This window comes from Palaemon carinicauda, chromosome 44 (assembly GCF_036898095.1).
Source record: "Palaemon carinicauda isolate YSFRI2023 chromosome 44, ASM3689809v2, whole genome shotgun sequence".
Lineage (NCBI taxonomy): Eukaryota > Metazoa > Arthropoda > Malacostraca > Decapoda > Palaemonidae > Palaemon > Palaemon carinicauda.
In genome coordinates this window covers 42,409,478-42,436,872 of record NC_090768.1, presented here as the reverse complement: position 1 = coordinate 42,436,872, position 27,395 = coordinate 42,409,478, and the positions used below count along the sequence as shown (strand labels likewise).

The 27,395-nt window shown below is 33.8% G+C and overlaps 1 protein-coding gene across 2 annotated transcripts; it reads right to left on the bottom strand.

Moving 5' to 3' along the window:
- Window positions 1–749: 749 nt before the first annotated feature.
- LOC137634237 (E3 ubiquitin-protein ligase makorin-2-like) lies at window positions 750–24,569 on the bottom strand. 2 transcript variants are annotated; one of them, XM_068366511.1, is made up of 9 exons: window positions 24,487–24,558; window positions 17,970–18,098; window positions 15,512–15,712; window positions 14,712–14,908; window positions 13,629–13,852; window positions 9,484–9,698; window positions 7,597–7,713; window positions 6,253–6,415; window positions 750–6,061 (listed from the first exon to the last, which is right to left on the bottom strand). In XM_068366511.1, exons 1-9 carry the CDS (start codon window positions 24,519–24,521, stop codon window positions 5,906–5,908), a joined length of 1,437 nt encoding a protein of 478 aa, XP_068222612.1. In that variant the 5' UTR covers window positions 24,522–24,558; the 3' UTR covers window positions 750–5,905. The 2 variants fall into 2 exon arrangements, with proteins under 2 accessions (XP_068222612.1, XP_068222613.1); XM_068366512.1 differs by lacking the exon at window positions 17,970–18,098 and having other exon boundaries at window positions 24,487–24,569.
- Window positions 24,570–27,395: the final 2,826 nt, after the last annotated feature.

Sequence of the window (27,395 nt, the reverse complement as noted above, 5' to 3'; positions counted from 1 at the left end):
TGCTGATATACATTTTTCTTCCTTTCTGTCTTCCATGTGAATATAATGCTGCATTTTTAGGTAATTAATTGCAAGCTTCTACCACACTTGGTTGTGACTCGTAAGAGATTTATAGTTTTGTTGTTGTTGAATGACAGAATTCAGGTACGGTGGCATGTCCACTCGCCACCCGCAAAACAACTTCACCACTTATAAACAATTTTTTTTTCTAGTGGAAGCTGTAGATATATATACAGTTTATACTGCATATTGTGATATGTAATAAGTTTTGTATAGGTCTGTATGTATTATATTGTAATACCACAAGGGTTTTGATATTGTAGATTTGTCTTTATGTTAAAATAGTGCAATTCAAGCAAATCATATTTTATTTTAATTATTATTGCACCCTATATATATATACAAAATACTTGTAACTTTGTGAAATAACAATACACAAATTTAATTTTTTTTATAACCTCATCATTGTTGGCTCTACCAATCACACTTCAAGGGTTGCTCATTATTTACCTCAATTTCCATGTAATGATGCACCAATATCCAGGAATGATTGTTATTACTTGTGGTGATTAAAAGGCAAGTAATTTTAAACACCTTAGTTACTTGGCCCAAAGTGTTAGGTTGGTTATTTAGTGATGAATACATTAAACAAAATTTAAGCATATATTCTTCACATCAAATGGATGGCACTGTTGATGAATTACCATGCATTTCAAACACCAAAATGTAAAAGGATAATGAAAACAGTATATTTATAAATAATGTTATTAGGAGGGTTATCTACTTATGTACAACTAATAGTGAACTCCTTTTTTTTATGTACATTAATTATGCAAGTTACCATTTTGACAAACTAGAGGCAAGTTTACCACTACAATACCCGAAAATGTTCAAAAGCATTTTTTATTTGAGAAATTTTCACTTTTTTCAAACATTTTTTTATGAGTAGGTGGTCAAGTTTTTTTTCCCTTTTAATTAACTTTACTATTTCAAACACCAGCTCAAGAGAAGCTACAAGACTGTGTAACCTATTCAGTTAAATGTATCCACTAAACTATGCATATTCCATATTTCCTAGACTTTCCTTGTTAAAAGTTATCTCAAAAGGAATTTACTTCATTATAAGCAGTCAAGGTGCAGGGTAACATGCCACACAGTACAATTATAGTTATGGGTCATGCAGTTGCACATCACGTTTTCCGAGATAACTTTCCCCACACCAAAATATTTCTTGAGCAACTGAAGGTAGAGTAAATAATTTTTTTTTCAATGTACAAATATATGGCAAAGGTTACTTGCATTTTGATAAAAATTAAAAAATCACTTTCACAAATAGCACTTTTCAATATGGATTATACAAACCAATAATACAAATTTATACACAAAAAGTATTTTAATGAAAAAAGTTTGAACTTAAATTTTATCATATACTGTAATACTGAAAATATATTCTAAACAGGAATGAAATGTGAAAACCAATCTAATCGTGGGCAAGGACAACACTAAAAATTATTAAACAAAAAAATTTGCAAGATAGAAATGGAAAATAAATGTCTTTGTAGTCAGTGATATGAGTAAAAATCATTAGCCCAAAAATGATAGATTTGCAAAATAAAAGTAACTTGAAAACCAAAGGCAGTGAACTAAAAAGGGTATACAGTATCAAATTTAAAAGAAAATAACTAAAAAATACTTTAAGGTGGAGTGAATTTGTATTTAATACCTGATAAATTAACAATACTGCATTATAGTTCAGCAACAATTAGACATTAACAATTACTATACCAACTGAAAATTAGGTCTGTAAGGCTTTAAAATACAGTCTATACAATAATTAATATCTGCTATTCTATGAACACATAAGGAAAACTTTACCTTTTTCAATCTGGATATGTGGTAACAGATAAATGCTGAACAAATCATCCTTTAAGGTCCAATTGTGACGTGGAGGAAAAACTTGAAAATATTACGAGATTTTGAGCCCTGTTTTGCAATTGTACTAAATACTAGATATGGAATGGTTACAAATAAATATATTTTGGGAACACACTGACTACAATTAAAACAATCACTAACAGAAACATAATGAGGAAATTACCAGTGTAAACTATCACAACAATACATACAGTACACATACCAGTAAAATAAGTGCAGTACCAGAAACCAATGCTAAACTATCCTAAGAAAGCTACTAATCTGCCCCTCCCCAATTCCAATTTACTCAAGTTACTGTTAGGAACTGACACATCATAAAGATGAAGAAATTACAGACAAGAAGTTAGATGAGAGATACCAATCCACAGACTTTAATAACCTTGTACTGTAGATCCCTTATATTTTTCAAATATTTTTTTTTTAACATGCAACTAAATTGCAATGTTCTATTTGATTGTTTTGATCATTTGCATGCAACATTAGCACTCGTGAATCGATCACCCATGAATCATTTCTGAGGTAAGCTCATTTTCATAAGCAAGCAATATTAATAGGCTGATATGACTCCACAAAAATGGAGAAATCATACAGCATTTAATTTCCAATACAGCTTTAGTAATGCTAGTAATAATCAAGTAATACACTCAAGGGCCATCTATAAGGATGAAGTTTTGATCAATATCCCTCTCAAGTCAAGCTATGATCACAAATATACGTACAAAGTAATCAAAACTTCAACTTATTTGGAAAGGCACTTCTTTAATGCCAAGCTTCCACAAAACTTAGATTATCCAGTCTAAAGATAAAATCAATCTTGAAATTGCCATATAAAGTAAACTAGGACCACATTTAATTTTTTAATTATGAATGACAAAGGCATTCCCATTGAAGTGTTAGCCGATTATATTCTAACCAATCGATTAAGGTTGGAATTGTCAAGTAAATAATGAAAGGTATATTTTACAAAACGTGGTAACATACAGGGTATTGAGCTTAACTGATAGAATGCAATGCAAATTATACAAGCTTTGCTTACTGTCCAAACATGCAGTTAAATTTATGACAATGAGGGATGTTGTAGTTTGAGTTCATCACAACAATTGAAATGTTAAATGCCAAGGGAACCATATGAACAGCCCGTCATTAGTGTTACATGAAAGAATACTGGCCACTAACAAATTTGCTTAGTAACTATACACCGAAACCTTGTGCTACACTTCAATGAACTCTCTAGAACTTCGTCTCGTGGAAAGGAGTAGAGAAACAAATTGTGACAGGCAGTAACTGATGAACATCATTGCACTGTAAGGAATCATATGGGTAATCAGAAATGTATATTTCAAGAAAACTTAAGTTATCCTCAATACTAATAAAAGTGTATTTTAGCAATAAGCATGTTCCAGGCCAATATCAAGATAAAAACTGAGTTACAATACCCATAAACAAGCCTAATATGCCAAATTAAAATACACTTGTTCTGCAATTATTGTTGCTCTTTACCACTACAAATTGTCCTCTCATGATCATTCGCTTTTATATTCACTCATAAACATTCTCAATTACATTATGTTCTCTTCCAAGTTACTATAACACCGGTTAAGGAACATTAATTTATTACTATAAAACACAGTAATTTCACTCTTGAAATCATAGACATTACAGATGGCTTTCCATGTTCATTAAAGCTTATGATACTATAATATTCACAGGTGTGCCTACCATCCTATACGACTAGAAGTGTGTGTATTGCTGTCCCTTGAAAACATGAAGAAGCTTTTAATTTTCTACATTTAAAAGAAAGTAGTGTGCTTATTGATGATTGCTAACTTAGGATTCAAAAGTGAGCACTAATGATAGTGTGTTGATCCATCATGATGATAAAGTTAATAAATTCTTCCAATTCAATATGTTTTGGAGAACCAGCAATGTTCACAATGTGATTAATTCAGCAATAACTGCAAGTTCTTGAATATCATGAAAACTCATATGTAACCTAGTGATCCAAAGACTTCAACTAAAGCATATGAAATGTATACCATTACTAAATCAAAAAGAAAATAGTGAACTACAAATTTCTCCTAAAACTAAATTATCTTTTTACCCTTTATAACAAATACTGTACCATACATAGAGTCATCACCACAACTAAAACTCGAGAGGTACCAATCAAGTCAACCCAGATATCAAACTTGGCTACGAATATTTATGGTCACAAGCATAAGTTTTAGTTTTATTGACATCCCAGTTGTTGGCCAAATTCAGCACACACTTAAGGAATGAAACAGACCATAGGCATACATTGGTTCTATTATCACAGCGTGTTGTAGGTTCAGTGTGATTACCTAAAGAAGCTGAATGCTCAAACTTCATTACCAATACTGAATCCAATGCAAAATAGAATAAAAATCTGCTAATTCTTTTAACCACCATGCTACTGACAATCGTGCATTCATTGCATTCCTCATTTGGAAAGGCAGACAAGTGGTGCTTCACTTCAAAACCAAAAAGGATGGGATATCAATCCATTTTCCTTTTTAACCCATATGCTTAAACAAATTGACTTAACTGAATCTGATAACTCATCCATAAAGAACCTTGCAAATACCCTATCTTATCCTATGAGCAAGCAAACACCGCTATAATGGAGATATCAAGCTATTGCATGAATTTCAAGAATTACCAGTAAGACACTAAAAATCACAACATTTTACCAATCTCACATTCTCTTATTTATAAACATTGGTAAAACAAGCAAAACATAGAGTAAACCACATTCAGGAGACTTCTGCACCAGACAATCACTTTGTCAATGATTCCACATGAATTTATTTTTCAAACTCGCTGCTTCACTTATAAACTTTTTAAAGCACTTACACTTAATAATGCATTTTTCTTCCATTCATAAATCCCATTACCGTGCTCTCCTTGCTCTCATTTGGATATTCAGCTATTGAAAATACACCGATAGGAATAAAGATGCTCTCCCTAAATTGATCCTATAACTATTTATATATATATATATTTTTTTTTTGTGCAACTGATATTGAGTAAAATAATTCCTGACATTCATCAAATACATTTATACACCAATTTCCAAAACAAAATATCTACAGAGAAAAAGAAACGTACATTTACTCAGAGGGAAAAAATATACATTTACACACATTCAGCACAACTACATCTGTGTAATTATCAGCAGATACCAGGAAGTTGTAGGTTTAAATTCACACTACAGGAGTAATTGCAAATACAATATGCACTATAAATACAAACCTATGACATGCCGACGAGAGGAAATGGTACGTTATCCAGTACTACCACATATGGAGTTGGTATATCATCCAGTACTTCCAATAATGGTTTGGTACTACCACAAATGGAAAAGTACATTCTCTGGCATTGTCATACATGGTGATGGTATATCACCCAGTATCATACACAGAAAAAGTACATTATCCGGTACTACCAGACAAGTAGGGGCATAAAACCCTCCTTGAAAACCTATCACATACTGCAACAAACTTCACATCTACAACATATTTTAAAAGAATTAAAAATAAGTTATGAAGTACTGAACTTGTTCTAGGTTTTTTGTAGATATGCACAATTTTTTGTAAATACAGTATATTACTGTGAAAAGTAGGTAGGCCTTCCTGAGGGTAAACAGATTTGGCATTCCAAAATCACCAGTATCACTGTAAACCTGAATAACTGACTACAAATAACCTAAAACAAAAATGAGACAGTATAACCTATAAAAATCAATTCAACAAATCCTCCTTTGATAAAAAAAAAGAAAAAATAAAAGTCACTTTCAAAATGTTAACTTACTTGCTTAACATTACTTTCAACGCAGGTGTAGGTTATTGGTAATAGTAACACGCAATAAGCCTAAGTTCCATCGATTAGAAGTATTACATATATATATTTATATAAAGTATTTCTGTCTTAAGTCAACTACTTCTAGAATCTATAGGTCTGATGCTTCTGACACAGAGTCATCTGCAAAATAAAAGTCATCAGCCAAATCTTCTAGCTGTAATTCCAGCAGCAGTGTTTGAATGGAGCCTCGCAGCAATTCGAGCCGATGTTCACGTTCTTCTATGAAATCCCAAAGCACCATGTTCTATTAAAGAAAAAATTTTTATAGGAAATACCTAATGATTAGAAACATGACAATTATAATTTAAAAACTAATTTGCAATGTCAACAGTTTTATAATTTCCTAATTAAATACAAATAGAAAAACAAGTTGACTTTCTGAAATTCTGATTTGTTATCCCCTAAGAAAATATGCCTGATTAGAAATATACTAACTTCAAGATATGACTGCAATTCTCCATCAGCTGTGAAACGTCGCCTTCGTCTTGGTGGGCCAACATCTTTCTTGGTGCCATCAGGAAGGGCATGAAGGTAAAAACATTTATTTCCAAAAGGACACTGACCTTGCCCTTCTTTGAAATATTTGCATGGTTTTGCACTGAAATAAAAAAAAAAAAAAAATTAACATAACGTATTAATTCAGATGTGCAAACATCCCAAGCTTAGAATAAAATAGAAATTATTCTCCACATCAACTTTATCCTAGTGGACAAGTCACGGGACCAGCGACGACATGTCCGTTTTAGGATGATCCACTCGACTGTCTTTAACTTGTATTAGTACACTTTTGGGTCATGAAAATTTTATGCTAAAACCATCAACCTCACAAGAAGAGTGGATGGGGCACCTAATATGATTAGAAGGTATGTCAATAATTGTTTTATAATAAAAATCCTGTTTATTGCCATGAACAACCAAGCATAATGTACAAAAATTCAATATCTGAAATTTCATATAACCTTAACTAGAAAAGATAAAACATGGAATAAAGGTAGTCCATTGCAAAATTACAAGAATTCTCTCTCTCATACATCTTAGTAATGTTACAAATTTCAAAATCTGAAATTATATCAACCATACATACAACCTCAACTCAACAATCAAGAATATCCAATTATAAGAGGAAAGAAAACAAGTCCTAACTATGATAAATCTTATTTCTGTCTTTTGATGTTTCTTTAATTCTTTTAATAAGTTTGTTAAAATAAAAGGGGTCTGTCTCGTAGGGGTTAACCACAGAGGGTTCCACTATAAAGTTCCGTTTAAGAAATTGGACAGCAAGATGGAAGAAAGGAAATGAAAACGAAGGTAAAGCCCAAAATGAGGTAATGCTTGGGAGTCAAATGGACAGTGCAAAGACCATATAATAATGCCTAAAGTGCACTTCGTAAGGTGCATTGACCACTCTAAACCCCCTTACCAGGTGGAGGAGATAGAGGCTATTCTGTACATAGTGTGTTTGATGTAATGGTTATTGTAAAAAAGTGACTTCAACTATTCCCTATTAATTTTGGTATGTTTCACTAGTATTGGTATATTAGCAGTTCAGTTATAAGGTCAAACTGCTTTTCTCGTTACCAGAGACATCAATTATTTACTCGTTTCATTATATACAGTACAGGTCTTTTAAGCAACTTTCTAAGAAAATTTAATTTATTCTTATTTTCACTACATATGAGCTCTTCATTTGGAGCATGAATAACACATGGATTTCAGGTAAGCATTGAAACAATTCATTCTAATTTGAAAATTGTTACAAAACTACAAATTATGAATTACCTTAGAGCTCGTCGATAACTGACGAGAAGTTTTTCTTTTTCCTCCTTATCTTTGTCATCTACCCAGTATCGAGAGGGAATGACATAATCACTCTGGGTTCGACACTCCGGACAAGACCTATGGATGAGGAGTAAGATCAGGTAAAGCTAAATATCAAACATGTTAACTAAATGGATTATTAAATCAATATATCACAATCATCACAGATTAATTGAGCTACTGACAAATTTTCTATTTAATACATACAGTAGCTGAAATTTCTAACAACATATTTAAAATCAAATCTATGTTCATTCAATTAAAAATATATCTTGATTGCTTTCTAAACATTTTTAAAGATGTAATCAAGAAATATTGAGCAACAGTTCTCATTGAATCGTATATCATTAACATGTTACAGGAAATAAAAAAAAAGCTTTGATCTAATATGAAGATTATACTGTTTGGTTATATTAAATTAGCAAATGGCAAATGTTTAATCAACATTTAATTGTTCTTGGATTATAATATCAGGTCATCAATAACCTAACTTTTAAAATCATTACTTGAATTGTCTATCACTCTTCTGCCTATGTAGTTCAAGTTTGAGATGCTAAATTTGCCTTAAACACACGGCAGAGGTGTTCTTTCTCTTCAAGATATCACACAGAGCAACACTTGGTTCCAAATTTAATTTGCTATCAACATGATTTAATTTATTGAAAGATCTTTATAATAATTATAAACAACCCATGTTTTTTATGGGAAAATATATGAATTTAGAGGGAAAAAATTATCAACTAAATACAATACATTCTTTTTGTACAGAAATTTGATAAGACAAAAAATGTCTCAAATTAAATGAGCAATTTTTTCCTCAATTTTGTGGGCAATCAAAATACAGTACTATTGAAAGTTAGTTTTTCTTATTTGTCTTCCATTCAGACTTTATTAAGCATAACTTGCTGTATGAATAACTGTTCAACTTTTCAATATGAAAGAGGAATAGAATGTTGAATTTGGGCTATATGACAGAGAAAACCAATCAGAGCAATGAAAATCATCATTATCTTAATAACCCTCGGCTAACAGACAAGTGTGACGCAACCGCTCTCCATGTTCATATCGCTCTTTTGGAAGTTTGGTTTTATCAACGTTTACCCCTAAAACTAAACAAATTCCAATTTTCATTCCTTTCAACAGACTGATGCCTCCTGTAATGTAATGAGACAATCTACAAGTTAATGACAATAAATAAAGTCTTGGGCAAGACAAACTGCCTTTGTCTTCAGTCTGTGTTGTTGTCGGCTTGTCCATAAGTCCCTAATTGAAGCTTGTTTAAATTTAGGTTTTTTTAAAGCTTTCAGAGGAGTTTTCTGGATGTTAGTATTTACATTGTAGATTGTTAAAGGGAACTGTTTCTGCCTGATCATGATCCGCATTCTCTTTGAATCTCGTTTGGGACATTGTGATTTAGAAAATCGAGAGGTTTCCGTCTCTTGTCTGGGACATTATTGTGATTTGGATGGTCGTGAGGAATGGTAAGGCGTCACTAATCCTTTGAAGGAAAAGAACTTTTCTTTGGTTCCATAGACCATGTGAACCAGTAATTATTCCTTTACAAGGATTTGATACTCTGAGACATGACTATTCTTATTAAAAACTTTTGGATAAAGTCCTTATGTGGAGTTTTTCACCAAAATGGACGAGTTAACTACAATATAATCTATAAATTTCTGGGTGTACAGTGCATGACATCTACAGTAATATAAAAACTAAAACTTGAAACTTTTACATAGGTCATCAATGCTGTATATATAAATGAAAAAGAATCTCGTATGGCTTAAAGATAACAAAAAACAAATTCCCTAATAACATAGGTTTAATAAGATATTGGTCAACACTCACCTTACAATTTTATTTTCAAACTGTTTGGACTGTCTCCACTTCCTAATACAGTTCAGGCAAAAACAGTGTTGGCAGTTGGGAAGAATGCCAAACCTTCGTTGCGATGCCAAAGGGCGTTCCATGATTGTGTCCATGCATATGCCACACACTTTATCGCGAGACCGTGCTACTGCAAAAGAATGTTCCATTTCTGCTTCCATTAATCTTGTGCATTCCTGTTAAAAAATTAAAAAGTATAAGAAATTCATTCAATGAGAGAAAAAAATATTACTTACGATGCACCATCTTGCAACTGGAATACTGAACAAAAAATCTAATTAATCAACATTAATTAACCCAGGTTATGTTGACTATACATACAGTATCAGAACTAAACCCTCCCAAGATACAAACTAATAGTTACTAAAGGTGTCAAAGGTTAAAGGTGTCTGGTTTCAGTTCCAGTTCCATCAGAATAGATGCTCACCAGAACGTCAGCCGGGTAAGCCCAACCCCCCACTGTGGTGCCCTACCACAGCAGTAGCCTCCCCAGTAAACAGCTTAAACTCACAGCCCTGGGCGAGGATCGATCTCTTGCCACGCGAATGCGAGGCGAACACGTTACCACTGTACTAAACTTCTAAATCAATGATGTGTCATCATGCCAAAACAAATTTACATGGACAAAACGAAAGAAATTACTTTACAAGAATATAACCAAATGAACAACGGTAACAGTGTGTAATGATATTACAGAAATTTTCTTCAGTTTTAATTTATAAAATTCAAAAGTAAAATGCAAAAATCAACCTACAGAATTAAAATATTACACCCAGCCTTTTTCCATAGATTATTTGAAGAGGTCACAAACTTTACTCTCCATACATTTCCTTGACAACTTCCCAAAAATACACTCTTCTATTTTTTGCTTATTCTAATTAATGTAAAAGTACAAATTTTCTTGATTGGGTTGGTTTAGTACCACCCCACAGAAAATCCCACTATTTCTTATACAGTACAAACCAATTTTCAGCATTTCTAACACAATCCATGAGACAAAAAAAAAGCGCCTTACAAATGGAAATAACTTCCATAGAGCTCAAATCAGTTGTGAAATATAGTTTAACCCTTTTACCCCCAAAGGACGTACTGGTACGTTTCACAAAAGCCATCCCTTTACCCCCATGGACGTACCGGTACGTCCTTGCAAAAAAATGCTTTATAAATTATTTTTTTCATATTTTTCATAATTTTTTGAGAAAATTCAGGCATTTTCCAAGAGAATGAGACCAACCTGACCTCTCTATGACAAAAATTAAGGCTGTTAGAGCAATTTAAAAGAAATATACACCAAAATGTGCTGGGGAAAAAAGTAACCCCTTGGGGGTTAAGGGTTGGAAATTTCCAAAAAGCCTGGGGGTAAAAGGGTTAATAATCACTAATTTTAAATGTAATTTGAATTTTTCATAACTATACAAACCTGAGTCCCTTAATAGGAGTATAAATTCAGCTTGGCTCGAATTCAGTTGATATAATGCTAGAGGTGTGTCAGTGGTTACTGGCGGGCAGCGGGGAAAGCGCTGCCCCTTCGCCAGCACACACGAGATGCCATTTTGACCTTCACCTAGGGCTTGAGGGGTGGCTGAGTTGGGGATTTTAACTCAGGCTTGTATAATTAGGGAAAAATTTATTGATTTTAAAAATTTGTGATTTGTTCCAACGCAAATACAAACCCTCATCCTTTAGACTTATCATGAGGTGGGAGGAAACTTCTATACAGCAACCAATAACCAACTGGCTGGTTTAAAATCCCAAAATGTCAATCATCAGACTGCAGGAGATGCAAGGTGTTGACTCCTGCCCCCTTCAAGTTGAGATAAGGATCTCATGAGGTTAAACTACATTTGTCTATGGACAGAAGGTCATAGAAGAACCTCGTATCCCTGTAAGGGTATCATGTCAATGCCGGGCTGACAAAAGTAATGGGTTCCACATACAAAGCATCCTTTCCCTTGTAAAGGAGGGTGTAGGAGATACTACTATACCATTATAGCATACCTCCATTAACATCCAATCTAGTAAATAACTCAACAACCACTTCAACCCAAGAGAGGGAGAATGAAAGGAGGAAAATGGACTAGAGACTATCTCTTCTTCGAGTCTAACAGAGCGACCATTATATTACACGAGAAGCTTCTTATTCCATAAGGAGTCAGGTATGCTACACAACCTACGGAGTAGTTACAACAAACCCAGTGAAAACGAGCCTAAAGACCTGTGGGCATACAGTACTGTAGCCAATGGGCTGTGAAGGTTATGTGACGTTCCCAGACTCAGGTGTTTAATACCTGTACTTGTGCCACCTACAGGTTCTTCCTAAAAGCAAGGATAGAGTCAATTTCTATGAATTCATAAACTCATACTAGATCTGGACCACAAAGATTCTCTGCTTGGGGATACACCCTTTAAATGGTTTCAAAAGCCAGAAGGAAACAGCGTTCTTCGAAACCTTTTTAATCCTGCAGGCAATATTAAACAGATTTTCAATCTAAGACCTAAAGGACTGGATTTTTCTCAGGTAGACTCTAAGCACCCTCACATAGCAAAGAAGCAATTTATCCAGAATGTCAGTCGTATCCCAAGGTGAAAATATGGAAAAAGGCTCAAATCTTGAGTCCATGACTGTATGGTTCTAAGTTTTCGCCACAAACTCTGGGACGGACATTTCTCCATCCTTTGGAATGAGATAAAACATAAGAACCAACAGATAGTTCACCTACTCACTTTATCGAGGGAAATGTCAAGTGAGAGATTGCCGAGTGATAGCCTTTCTCCGCCGACTGAAAGGAGTTTCTCTCGGTGAAGGTAGATGAGAAAGTTCAAAATTAGTTAGTTAAATATAAGCTCCGATCAGAGAAGTACCCTTTCTACGGCACCAATCACGGATGGTTGCCCACTTTGCTAGGTAGACTGCTGTCCAAGATTTTCTCATATCCAGATATCTCACATTCAGTGCCTCGTGAAAAGCACTGAAAAGTCTCTATCCGTGAAGTGACAGGGATGTCACCAAGTAGTGGTATCTCTGCAGGTGAGGCTAGCAAAGCAGATTGGGGCAATGGGGTAGTTCTCTCTGTACATTGCCAAAGAGCATCATTAGGTCTGGGTACCACTTGGCATTCTGGGAGCCACCATAGTTACTCTGAGGTTCAAGGTAGTTAGTAACTGGTTGACTACCATTCGAACCAGACAAAAGGTCAGAAAAGCATAAACGTCAAGATTGTCCCACAGATGTTAAATGCATCAGCTAGTGCTGCTGACTGGTCCGGGACTGACAAACAGAACACTGGCAGTCTTCTGTTGATACTTGTCGCGAACACTACTATCGACAAGGAATACCATAATGTTAAAAGACTCTTTGCCCCTGGAGAATGAAAGGACCACTCTGCTACTACCATTTGTACTTGGTGACTGAGTTTGACAGCGATTACGTTCCATTTGCCTGGAACAAATCTTACAAATTTCTTCACTGTATCTAGTCCCATGAGTGGTGATCTTTCTTCACTAACTCGCACAGGTGTTGAAGGGGGCTGCCTTCAGGAAGAGGAAAAGATCAATGAATCATCTAGGTACCTCAGTAGGCAAATGCCATTGGTATGTGCCTAGGATGAGATTAGCATGAACACGAGTGAACATTTGGGAGGCAGTTGACAGTCTCAAGCCCCGGACTTTGAGCTGAAAATCCTTTCCCCCCTGAGGACAATGTGGAGGAACTTCGAGTACAGATGGGTTGGTATTTGAAAGTACACAATTTTCAGGTCTAGAAAGCTCGTCATTCCTCCTGATGGCACTTTGGACTTTGCTCGCTCTCCATTGGTGAGAAGGCGATAACCAATCTCCAATCACTAGTTCCATGAGGAACTTGCGACTGTAAAAGCCTGGAGATCCGAACCGTACGATCTGCAGCACACTTTTGTCCAGCACCTTGCTCACCTCTGATTGGAGGGTTGGATAAAGGTTGTTTTAAAAGTTGTATCCAACTTCGCTGAAAGCATACTCCTATCAAAAGACGAAAGTTTGCATTCATGTTTGAACAAATATTTCTACATATTAAAGGAATAGCTTTATTTGCTTAATTTGAACAGCAACCGTGAAAAGTCTTTTCTTACCTCTTTGTGTATTCTTCTTTGTTCTTTATCAAATGGATGTAGACAGGCTAACTGACAGACCTCACACATGGACCCATGTATGTATGTACAATATTCCCCCAGCTGACAAACACCTGACATAAGGAACATCGGACAGAGTTCACTGTCTGATGAATTTAGGTTGCTGGAGGTCTCCGAAGTTTTGTCCCCCGCACCAGCAACTTGTGCATATGAAACTTCGTATTCTGTTGGAAAATACCGATCATTAAAAAGCAATAAAACAGAAAAAAATTGTGACAATACAGCCTTAATTCATGCCTTAAATCCACAAGGGAGGATTATCCCTTAAAATAATTGGATTAGTAAATAATCTAAACAAACAAGTTAACATTCTTACTGACCATAAGACTGGCAGACTGGGTTTGATCTCCGTAAATATATTGGATCTTATCAGTAAAGTAAATTTCCTTAAAAATTTAACAATTGAATGTAATAAAGTGGGCTGTATTCTGAGACTTTGCCAGTGGGTATTTCAATGGCTCTAACAAATTCAAAATTAATAAAATTACTTCCATGTGGCATTCTTTATTAAATGAAGAACACCATATCTAAATTTACCTTTAATTTAATTTTATTCATTCACTATTTCACTAAATTACCATTCACTATAGATGTTAGACTGAAAAAAATAACCCCTTGGGGGTTAAGGATTGGAAATTTCCAAATAGCCTGGGGGGTAAAAGGGTTAATATAGAAAAAAATACACATTACCTCTCATAAACTTACATTTTATACCTGGTAATAAGATTCACAAGCTATAAAAATCAATCTAAAATTAAATGTTTGGTGGTCAACAAATACTGTATGCATTTCTTTTAAATCAACATTTGCTAAATAATCAAAAGTTAAGCAGCATCTATACAGGCACATTTTACCACCCAACACACATTGAGCTCTAAAAGTCTTACGGTTAAATGAATCTTAAAATATATTTACTGTATATTTAAATACAATATTTTATACTTTTTATAATGCAATGAAAATAATGTGTATTAAATTATATTGGACATGAATGAAGGAAGAATTGTAAACTGTCATACTTACGCTTTGCACTGCTATCTTTGGCAACTCTAGGTACAAATTCAGGCGCATTGACCCAGGAAGACGATAGCGAACTACCTGCGAGAGGTGTACTTAACGTCTTCTGTCTACTGGATGCGCTTACGTTGTTACTCGTACTCCTTGGATCACTACTGCATGGTGGTCCAGAGGCAGAACAATTAAATTCTCTGGTATTGACACTGAAAGAAAAAAAAAATTTCCCTTGTTTACATAGAAAACAAAAATAGTTCCCTCTGTTCAGAAGTTCATTATCACACACTTTCAACACTGAATAAACATGCAAAAGAAAATTTGGTAATCTGTATAGATTAATGAGGAAATTGTATAGCTTTCATTTATTAACTATTTTTGCTTCATTTTTACGCACTAATATGTGAACATTTATAAATTTGTTTTTGGTACTGTAAAATCTTCTACAATTAGGCAATGAGTAGCTATGAAAACTTATGAAAGAACACAAAGCATAAGAACTATGATATAATATCAGCTGTGACCTATTTCAAAATTCACACTAACTATAATTTGAAAACTTAATTTCTAAGGCAAGTGAACCTTAGATTTTTCAAGACATAGTTTAAATTCAATTAATCATAAATGATACAATCTTTTATATTCTTAAGCAAAAGATTCCCTATAGCATTTCTAGTCCATGGAAATCACAAATTTCTGTGGAACCACATTCTGAACTAATAATCTTTATTGCTGACATTACACAGAGTTTTGCTGTAATTCCTCTTAAACAAAATAGCATGAAAAGCATTCCACCTTTGCTGATATCTTACCTTAAACCTACTTTACTTTGTTGACTAGACTGAGATTTTGTTTTATCACCAACTCTACTCCTTCCTTCAATATTCTCTACACGGATAGAGTCAGAGGAAGGTGCAGCAGCAACCCCAGGAGATGATGGTATCTCCTGTCGGTTTCTTTCTGTGTGGTTGTGATTTCGACTTGAATGGCCATGATCCCGACTGTGATCATACCTGAAAAGGAGACTTCTCTTCAAATAACAGTAAAAACACTAATGCTAATATTAGGCAAGAAATTACATAGAAGCATGGCACCCTATCCTTAACTGAAAAAAGAAAGCCCAATTAATTACATAGAACAGTACTTAAAATTATAGCATGAATAAATAAATTTTTCTAAAAAGCTCTAGTTTGAACAGACTAAACATGAAAACCTGAGAAAGAAAGTGAAAGAGCAAATTCATAAAAGAAAAATGGGATGCACTACAATGGAAAAAGTACTGGAGAAAAAAATCTTAAAATTAATAACTTTCAGCACAGTTCCATGGCAGAAAAGTTAGTCTTTACAAAGTACCTCCAGAAAAAATATGTCAGAGATTGAGATTGCAGAAACATTTGTAGATCTTGATAAGGAATTTCACAAAGTACTAAATCAGCAAATAGAAAGCAAAGGCAGAGGATACCAGAGGAACTCACTGAGGAAGTAAGTTTATTCTACTATAAAAAGTTCTAGGTTGAAGGCAGCAATGTAGGAAGATAAAAAGAAGTAAATATGGGAAAGTCCCTTGGGACTGCTACATGAAGATGGTTGGGAGCAGAATCTCTGAGATTTTTTTTTTTTAATTTGAACCACATGAGCCAGTACTGGAGTCTGGGAGGTCATTCAGAACCCAGCTACATCTAGGGGAAAACTCTATATCTGTAGTATGAAGTACAAGTTAAAGGAAGTTGAACAGCACTATTGTTCAAAAGGAAAGAGAACATAAATAAAGTAGAAGGCTGAAAACTGGGTGCAGCTAGAGGTTGGAGGGATACTGCATAGTAGCATGTGGACTAATCTGAGAAAGAGGGAGAGGTGAAGTTTAAAAGATAAAGGAGTGAGAGAGAGCAGAGGATTAGAAATCCATGTAAGCAAAGCAAAGCTTACGCTGACCAAAAAAGCAGGCAAAGTAAAAGTAGAGAAAGGACAGTGATCATGGGGATGGAGCAGGAAATGTGTTTGGGGTGAACTTTGTAGTAAGCACTTATAAACGGAGTGCAAGATTTTCAGTACATAATCGTACTCAAAATGTGTAAAAAAAAAAAAAAAAAAAAAAAGCAAGAGGAAGAGAAGAGAGAGAGAGATGTAGAACAATATAATAAAATGGAAGCCCAGGTTTTAGAAGAAAAACATTTGTGCTTCCATGGGAATAGAATTGTGAAGAAATTACCAAAATGGAGGAGCAGGCTAAAAAAAAAGGAGGAACATTTGTACTACACTACTGTGGGAACTCTTTGGATTGTGAAGCAAGTACCAAGAAAGCAACAAGAAAGAACAGCAACAGTGTGATGAGTACGTAAGGTTTATATTACTGCACTTTATGCAGCACATACATATAAAAAAATGTTAGAGATTTTTGCCAAGATGTGACTATGGAATACTAAGATTTACAGAGTGAGTGCAGTGGGAAAAATCCTATTATGAATAAATTATTGTATATTTGCAGTATCCAGTGGCTGGAATATGGACAAAAATCTTGTATACGAAGGTTAAGGAACAGATAAGAAAAATAAACACAGCATAAATGGAAGAGGCCTGTACTTCTCAAGAGTCCAGTAGGATAATTGAGGAAACCATGGAAGCAGGGCAAAGATGAAGATTTCATCCAGAAAAGAATTCAGTTGTTAAGTGAATAAGATCAAGAGTAGAGAGAACTCAATGTTGAACTGAACCAAGGAAACCCATCTAAGGAAACTTTAATAATGAAGATAAGGTTTGGCTTTATTTGGAAACAATAATGTTTCCATCTTAAATTGACAGATTTCTAATGACAATCATATGAGTAATGTACAAAAGACCTGTAATATCAAATAGGGAAAATGCAGAATCGTCTCATTGTAAGCAAAACTTGAAAGACATTCTATTTCTAAACAAACTTACTTCTTGCTTAAATTATACAAGTCACATAAATTTTGACTGCATTCAGTTGAATATCATACCTCTATGAGAAATTTTTAAAGATTGACACAAGTTATGTAAAGACATTCATAACATTAGTACAGTATTCAATAATGCATAGTGATATCTAATTTTGCAGATAAAAAATAATGTCTTGATTGAAGTCAAAGTCTAGAAATGTAAACATGGTATAAAAATTAGAAACTTGAAATGCAGAACATGTACAGTACTTTGAAAATGTCTGAATATTTTGGTCCAATGTTTCTAGATCAAGCCGTCTCATTTATACCGCTAAGTAATTTCTATCTTTTGTGGTGCTGTAATTTTGTCTACCTGCAATTTTGTCCATAGGCACACGTTCCTCTCATGTAATATCTACATAGTAATGATGGTCGAGCCGAATCAACATTATGAGAAAAACGGCAGCGGTCCCCTTCACGACAAGCACCATTTATGAAGTATCTGTCAAAAAGGTAAAGTATAAAAAATACTTTCCAGTTTTAACTGAATACTCAACTACAATACAATAACTAACATTTTATGAGGAGTCTAGTTAAGAAAAAATAAATTTAGAAAAATTTAAAAAATTGAGATCATGCAATAAATACATTTTCATTACACAAAAAGTAAAAAGTTTTATAACTCTTAAATATAAATTCTGACAAATATTGGAAAGTTAAACTAAAAATCACAGTACAGTACTATACTCTAAATATCTACTAGAGAATAAACTATCATTGGCTAAACTTCATGTCAAAATGCTCTTGGGGCACGAGGATCAACTTAGCTGTCAAAATTTCATATGTCTCTCAAAGTGACCACTGTAAAAGTCATTATGTATATGCAACTATAAGAACTTTAGCTCATTCGTTGTACAATTTGGCCATGTTCAAACCTACAATTATTCTGCCTTTCTGAATTAGTCTAGTGTACAGTGAGAGTAGCACTGATGCTATTGAAAGCTAGAAAGGAAAACCTTATCTCGGTATAAGTGATGGGCAGGATATATGATAAGGCATACAGAGCCACAGATTATTTAGAATAAAAGAGAATGCATTTCAAGAAATTCTGAAAATCCTCATGTACAAAAACTGGAATCAAATCATATCTACATTATCCATTTATATGTTTCTGATGAGTAAGAGGACTTCAAACCAAGAACAAGTGCAGTAACAACAAACAGATTCTTGCAACACTACGGGACGAATGATGTTACTGTGACTCAAAATACTAATAGGGTAGACATTGCTTTGCATCAAAATAAAGTAAATCATTTTCACATAAAGTAGATAAACTGTTGTTACAAACAATTTTATTTTTCTTGTTATTGTCCTGCATCCTGTACTAACAAAAATAAACTTCCAATACACTACTACGCAGCACTCTCATAATCTTCCTGATTTAACATTACAAAAATATTGGCAATTTTTAAAATAGATAGAATTACAGTGTACCAATATTGAAGAAACAAACTCTTAATTCCAATATTATGACACAATTATGTACATCAATGACGTTTGTAGAAATATCTAATAAAAACTCCCAAATGTTATATGACAATGGAACTCGATACCGGTACTTATGAAATAAAGAGTAGAATAGAATTTTAGAGGAGCCATAACCATTGTTCACATGCATCATAAAAGGGGAGGAGCTGTACACTGTTTCAGATAAGTGCAAAGATGGGAATATTTTTCTTTTTATTTGAAGGTTGTGATAACTGAAAAAAACAAGATTAAGTACTAGTATGTTTAGAACACTGCATTCTGTCCATGATCTTTCCAATTGGTGGTTTCTTTCATATGTGTAATTCATAATCTTAAAAGTAATTCTTGTTCTAAATTTCTTATCGAAATACATAACGAGTCTGTCTTGTTCAGTTTTACAAAAAAAAAAAAAAAAAAAAAAAAATCGTAAGACTGAAATCCTATCAACTTAGGATATTTGGAGGCCTGTTTATCCAGAAGTCTTCATTTGCTTTATTTTGGTTATGTTTTCCAATCTGGTCTTCAATGGATAACTCCTAAATTGAATATTTTGGATGAAAACTTCAGGTCTATTAAAATTCCTTATCCCTGATCTGGATACTGATTACTTGAACCATCATTCAATCAATTCACTCTGCATACCGTAGACAATCTCTCAAAATTTTTACCTTAACTTGAAATTAGAAATGTTTCCAGACTACATAATATACCATGTAATATTAGCTAGATATGCAGTCCATTCTTTAGTGAGGCTAAATACTTGGCAGTACTCTAGAAGTTTCACTCCATTTGAGGTCACATTGTGAAATGATTTTCCTAGTCATACAGTTGCTCAACAAGTTGAGATAGGTCTTGTTTCAAAGTTTATGTTACCTATATAATGTACTTTGTTATTCACATTTGTATTTTATTTTTTGTTACTTGCGCTTTTCTACAGTTTAATTCTGGACTTCAGTTATTTTTTTCAACTTATGCAACTCTCTTGCCAACTGAAATAAGAGGATGCCCTTCCCCAATAGTTGACATATGCCACGAAAGTTGTGTTGTTACTCTATCAAAGCAAATGAAGAAGGAAGAACCCTTCAATGGGTTTGTCCTAAAACAGCATCATTACCGATTGAGATTGGCACTCTCTTTTCACAATACAGTACTGTACTGACCAAGGAGAATTTCTCTTCAGATAACATTAGAAGGACTGAAGATAGAGACAACTGTTCAGTTAGGTCTTCCAGTCCCTTTCTGCTAAAGCTGTGAGGGTGAGGGGAAAGCAACCGTCCTTAGACTGTGCTGAAGAAGTGCATGACTGTTATACTTGCGATTATCATTATTATTATTATTACTTACTCAGCTACAACCCTGGTTGGAAAAGCAGAATGCTATAAGCCCAGGGGCTCCAACAGGGCAAGAGAATGCTAACCCAAGACAGTGGAAGACCATGTTACAGAGGCTATGGCACTACCCAAGACTAGAGAACAATGGTTTGATTTTGGAGTCCTCATTGAAGAGCTGCTTACCATAGCTAGTCTCTCTCTTCTACCCTTGCCAAGAGGAAAGTGGCCACTGAACAATTACTTTACAGTACTGTACTGTAGTTAACCTCTTGAGTGAATAAGAATTGTTTGGTAATCTTATGTTGTCAGGTGTATGAGGACAGAGAATATGTAAAGAATAGGTCAGATTATTCAATGTGTGTGTAGGCAAAGGGAAAATGAACTGTAATCAGAGAGAAGGAACCGATGTACTGTCTGGCAAGTCAACAGACCCCATAACTCTCTAGTGGTATTATCTCAACGGTAGTATCTTTACTATTATTCCAAAGCATATTCGGTAGTAAAAAAGGGGGAGGTGCAGTAACCACCTATTCTAAACCCACTAACGGGCTCAGCATACACCAGGGATTAAGTATAGTCAGTCTATATTCGCACGCATCCAAAAACGCTGCATTCATGCGAGTGTGCATGGCCATGCCAGCACATTTAAAGAAAATGACAAACACTGAAAATCTAGCATCCTCCTGCAAGAACGAGCAAGTGCTCAGGTGAGAGTCCTGGAATCACCTTGTAGAGTGCACACGTCTAGGGATTGCTCCTCGATGTTGCGCGTCTCGTAGAAACTCTTCTCTGTCCATCTGAATAATGAAGAGGGTCCTGGCAAGGGTTGACTCACAATATTGCCGAGGGTTGAGTGCTCGCTTGTCAAGAACTCTTGGGTATCAGCAAGCAAAGCAATTGGCTTAAAATAAGGGAGGATGAAAACGTTGAATCAACAGTACTCACTAGGATACCGTTTCTTTCGTACATAAACACAGATGGAAACAGAATTCCTTCAGGAAAAAGCCTGTCACTTCAACTAAATGGATGTATAACTCCATAGTGGCAAAGGTGAGAATCCTGCATTCACCCTCGGCCAACATATAGAGTTGTGGGAGATATGCTATCATTTATCATATCTCCAACTCGAGGACAATTTCCCAAGACGCAACAGTGCTAAAGTGAGAACAAGAGTCCAAGAGTACCGATGAGAAATGCTGGAAAAATTTGAAAATCTGCCAGTTGAAGAACACTGTTTCCACTGATGGCTGCTATCAAAGTGACTACTCATTAAGCAAGCAGGGGACCCCACCCCCACCAGGTGACCACCAGCCAACTACCTACACATTATAAAATTTTCTGTATTCCAGCTTCATTATCATTCTCCTACGTAAAGGACAATGTTTGTATTTGTGCTGGAAGAAACGTGATATACTGTACACTAATACCCTTCTATATTGCATAAAACATTTCAAGTAAATACATAATACCTGTATTTTAATTTCTAGCCAAATACATGAATCATATATTTTTCCTACTCACTATTCAGTGTTTTAAGCATTTCTGACCATGATTATTGGGACAAAGCACCCATTTGAGTTTCTGGACCCCTTATAAAAAGACAATTATGGGAGACCCGTGGAAAACTGGGGATTTCGGGTGGGGAAATGCCCAAAATTGAGTGATTTGCAGCAATAATAATGGTCAGAAATGAAAAATAAAAACAAGATAACTAGTAGGAAAACTATACGGTTCATTAAAGTGGCTGGAAATTAGAGTATCATAATTATCTATAATTCACTTCACGTCCTTCTGATGATTTTTTCTCCGCCACAGCTCGCTACACACGCAAAATTAACATTACCTAACTGCTCCTCTGTCCTGACAAACGGTACGTAGATGTTCTGCGCAAGCAAGCCACGCGGGTCATTATTTTGAGGAAATTTTTTACTTTCACGAGTAACAAAGGAGAGCATTTTTAACAATCTTTTATCAAAAGATGAAGCTATACTAAATTTCAAAATAGATTGTACTTCCCTCTTAAAAACGTCTTTGTGTGATGGTAATCACGCTGGAACTGAAGGGGAGGGTGAAAAAAAAAATAGCTTTTGTAAGACAACCCAGAACTTGCGTACAAATATTAGGAAGCTTGTGATTGGTTAAAAAAGCCAGGTAGTGATTACATCATACAAAAAAATTAAAAAGCTGGCAAATGCAAGCAACGAATGAGTAGTAACTTCTAATCAGTCTCAAAAAAGTAAACAATGGGCTTAAGAGTAGTGAATTCAAGTTTTGCTACTATTGAAAGTATCATAAATCAACTTTCGAACCTATCGGACACTAATGCCTCCTGGCTAGTACAGTGGTAACGTGTTTGCCTCGCATTCGCGTGGCGAGAGATCGATCCCCGCCCAGGGCCGTGAGTTTAAGCTGTTTACTGGGGAGGCTACTGCTGTGGTAGGGCACCACAGTGGGGGGTTGGGCTTGCCCGGCTGACGTTCTGGTGAGCATCTATTCTGATGGAACTGGAACTGAAACCAGACACCTTTAACCTTTAACCTTTAATGATTAAGGACATATTTACCAATGAATGATGTTATCCTTACAACTTTTTACAAAGTCCCACAGGCATAATTATCAACGGTGACCCCCGAGTGTTGCTACCAATGGGATTTTGTTTTCTAGCATTGCATTGTGGGGAAAAATACAGAATCATCTATTTTCTATTCACTCTGAAATGTGGATACAGTAAAATGCTATAACCTGATTGGTTCCTTTGTTTCAGACCAGCAACATTGAATAAAATAAGTACAGCGGTATATTTGTGCTTACTTATATTTATATTTGTTCAACAGGGTAAAAAAAAATATATGGTAAAGTACTCTCCCACGTGGCAAACACGTGAATCGAAATCAGAACAGAGGAGCAATTTTTCTTTGTTTTTTGACGTTTTTCATTATTTTTCGGTGTTTCCAGGGTTTTTTTTATTGTTTTTCAGCAGTTTTTGAAGTTTTTTTTTTTAAGGAGCCAATGCTAAATTGTGGATGACGCAAGCCACATCCGAGCAAAGCCAAATTGAACAAATTGATTGTTGTTCTTTAGGGTGTCCTATATCCCTAAAACTAATCATTTTCGACATAAACAATGGTCAAATCCACTCAAAACGCAACATATCAGGTAGGAAAAAACTATTTTTGTATACAAAATCTAGTGTTGGTCAAAACTGTAATTTTACCCATTCTAGCATATAGGTTACCTTTAATATAGTTTTAAAGTGATTATAAATAGACAAATCTATTCTGCCTGATATAGCATCATAAACTAGGCTATATAAAACCAGAACTGGCTAGGCGAACATTATTTGTGTCATCACAAGCTATCAAGAGGTTAAGTGGTTAGCATTACTTCACACAAAGAACACAAAGGATTTTTTACATTTTTCATTAAAAGCTGCGTTTACACTAGACCTACTCTAACCTTACGGTAGTTTTTAAAACTGTCCCACCAAATTCCATATAAAAAAACCATCACTACGGTACAAATATGTCAAAATAGGCAAAAATTTCCTAGAAAAAAACTAAGTATTGAGAGAATATGAAGTCAGGGAAAATTGTTAATTTGAACTAGTATTATCCCCAAACATACTTCTAACTTGAGGATTAACTTAGATAATAAAGGTGACCTGACCTAGCTTGACCAGTCTTAGCCTAGGGTATATAAATAATCATAGGCTATAGTAGGCTATAAGAATAATTTCGTCTATAAACCGTCTTTTAAACCTGAAAAAGTGTCCAATACATACTATGACGTGATGTAACCTGTAAAAACATATGGCTTCTTTAATTAAGTTAAGCTAACAAAAACGATTTTGTAGGGCAGGTCATAGGCCTACGAAGATGACTTACCGTAGCCATTAACCTATGCATAATTTCTCTATATATACAATTTTCTCGGGATTTTGATTAAATTTAAGAAGAAGGGGCTACATACAACATTTTGGAACTCAATCCACCTCGGAATCAGTATTATAAAAGGTTAAAGATTAATACTTACCGACACAAAACATTACGAGTGCCACCTTCAGCCATTTTTCACATCCTACATGAAAACAGTTCCAGCAATAAATATTTCGTACCTAAGGTAAAGTAAATTTAAGAATTTTTCTTTATCTCATAAATATAAAAAGACTAGTTTTAATGAATTATAAATTTTAGTCTTAAACATATTAAATTTTTAGATATCTTAATAGCTACAATTTTATATTACTTATAAAATATATTTAAAACACTATAGTACTACAGCAAATATGAATAAGCCAGCGCGAATCTTAAATGGATTTGTTGACCTTGATTAGTATATGTAAAAAGCCAGAAAACAGCTAACACATCTATAAAACTTCGATTATTTTGTTTTTGAAAATAATATCACTACATTAAAGATAGAAATATTATATTGCAATCGCTTTGACTTTTTTTTACCGAACATTGAGAAATCATTAGATACCACTTCCGCCTTCAATTTCCGTGATTGTTATGACGTCATCCAAGGGTTGCACGTGAAATGATTAAGTATTTAACGTAAGGGAGATGACACACCCAGAGTTAAAACATTCGTTTTGTACAGTTCAGGTTCTGGTGATATTGTATGGAATCCAAAGTATGTTGCTATTATTAGAAACTTATTTAAAGGGTAAACTCTTTGAATATGTCAGACGATAGTGTGAAAAGTCAATATTATGTTATACATACATATATATATATATATATATATATATATATATATATATATATATATATATATATATATATATATATATATATATATATACTGTATATATATATATATATATATATATATATATATATATATATATATATATATATATATATATATATATATATTAGATACTAAAGCATTTGTGGCATCAAATATTTTAAGGCAAAACTTTTCTCTTTATTTTTTTTTGTATCTTTTCTTGTCTTCTAAGATAGTTTTGAAAGAAAAATAGAATTTGTTACTGTTCTTCTCAATTTATTCAACGTTTGACGACAGTTGTTTCAATCATTAACGAATAGCTTTCAAGAGGGTATCTACAAACAAATCATGATTATATATTTATAATGGCAGTGAATTCATGCAGACGAAAATTTGAATAAATCCAAAGCATCGAAGGAAACAAATATGAAAATTTGAAGACATTTTTAAAAAAAGAAAGAAAATATTAAAACCATGGGATTTGTAATGAGTCTTGAAATTCCAGTTGAAATTCCAAAGATTGTTCTAGAGAAAAATTGTGGTTCCAAACATAGTCTCATGATATCAGTTCCTATGGCGTCAGTATAAGTTCTGATGTGGTACTATGCTGGGAAATAATAAGTGAAAAATAATAATACCAAAACCCTAATATCGCAAGAGGGTCTGCCCCTCTCTTTTATTCTTCTCCTGTACTTCTCTTTCTCTCTATTTCCTTAATCTTTCCCATCCCGAGTACCTGCCTTTGAGCTATAAACTGGATGGTATCCAGGGGTACTCTTTCTTTCCCCATATTCCCCACTTCCCTATTCTTATTATTATGGCTTACAAGGCAATATAATAATTACAAGATTTTTCTCCAATGTAACATCTCTGGAACTTCAATTGGAATTTGAAACTTCTTTCAAAATCCAAAATTTCTGAATATTTATCAAAGATCCAGATGTCTTCTATATTTTCATAAATTACTGTGCAAAATATCTTAAACTTTTCATTCATGTTGATCAATGAAGTTTTCACATTTCTTCTATTTTTTGTTTGTAAGAGTGCACTTTTATTATATATAAGGTTTTTTTTTTTTTTTTTTCTTTTTTTTTAGATATGGCCCGACAAAAGCTATTGTCAATATTCATTAGCTAAAACAGCTGTAAGCAAAAGTTTAATAAATGAAGAAGCACAGAAAAAAAATCCATTTTTTTCCTTCAAAACTCTATCCCTGAAGATAAGAAATGATGCATAAACTTGGAAAAGTGTTACCACCTAAAGATAATTGATACCGCAAGTGATTTAGTATTTAATAAAAATTGCCTGAGAGAACGACTTATGCCAGGGACTTATATATATATATATATATATATATATATATATATATATATATATATATATATATATATATATATATATGTATGTATATATATATATATATATATATATATATATATATATATATATATATATATATATATATATACATATATATATATATATATATATATATATATATATATATATATGTGTGTGTGTGTGTGTGTGTATATATATATATATATTATTACTAGCCAAGCTACAACCCTAGTTGGAAAAGCAAGATGCTATAAGCCCAAGGGTTCCAATAGGGAAAAATAGCCCAGTGAGGAAAGGAAATAAGGAAATAAATAAATGACGAGAATAAATTAACAATAAATCATTCTAAAGATAGTAACAACGTCAAAATAGATATGTCATATAAGAACTATTAACAACGTCAAAAACAGATATGTCATATATAAACTATAAAAAGACTCATGTCAGCCTGGTCAACATAAAAACATTTGCTCCAACTATGAACTTTTAAAGTTCTACTGATTCAACTACCCGATTAGGAAGATCATTCCACAACTTGGTAACAGTTGGAATAAAACTTCTAGAATACTGTATAGTATTGAGCCTCATGATGGAGAAGGCCTGGCTGTTAGAATTAACTGCCTTCATAGTATTAAGAACAGGATAGAATTGCCCAGGGAGATCTGAATGTAAAGAATGGTCAGAGTTATGAAAAATCTTATGCAACATGCATAATGAACTAATTGAACGACGGTGCCAAAGATTAATATCATATCTAGATCAGGAATAAGAAATTTAATAGACCCTATTATATATATATATATATATATATATATATATATATATATATATATATATATATATATATATATATATATATATCCTCC

Bases quoted from the DNA above. Each gene is read 5' to 3' on its own strand.
- LOC137634237 (XM_068366511.1), bottom strand. From the start codon at position 24,521: ATGGCTGAAGGTGGCACTCGTAATGTTTTGTGTCG. The intron at 14,909-15,511 runs GTAAGATATCAG...TTTTTCTTTCAG, and splicing joins CAAAGTAAAGTAGGTTTAAG to TGTCAATACCAGAGAATTTA. The intron at 6,416-7,596 runs GTAATTCATAAT...TTTTTATTTCAG, and splicing joins AGTTATCGACGAGCTCTAAG to TGCAAAACCATGCAAATATT.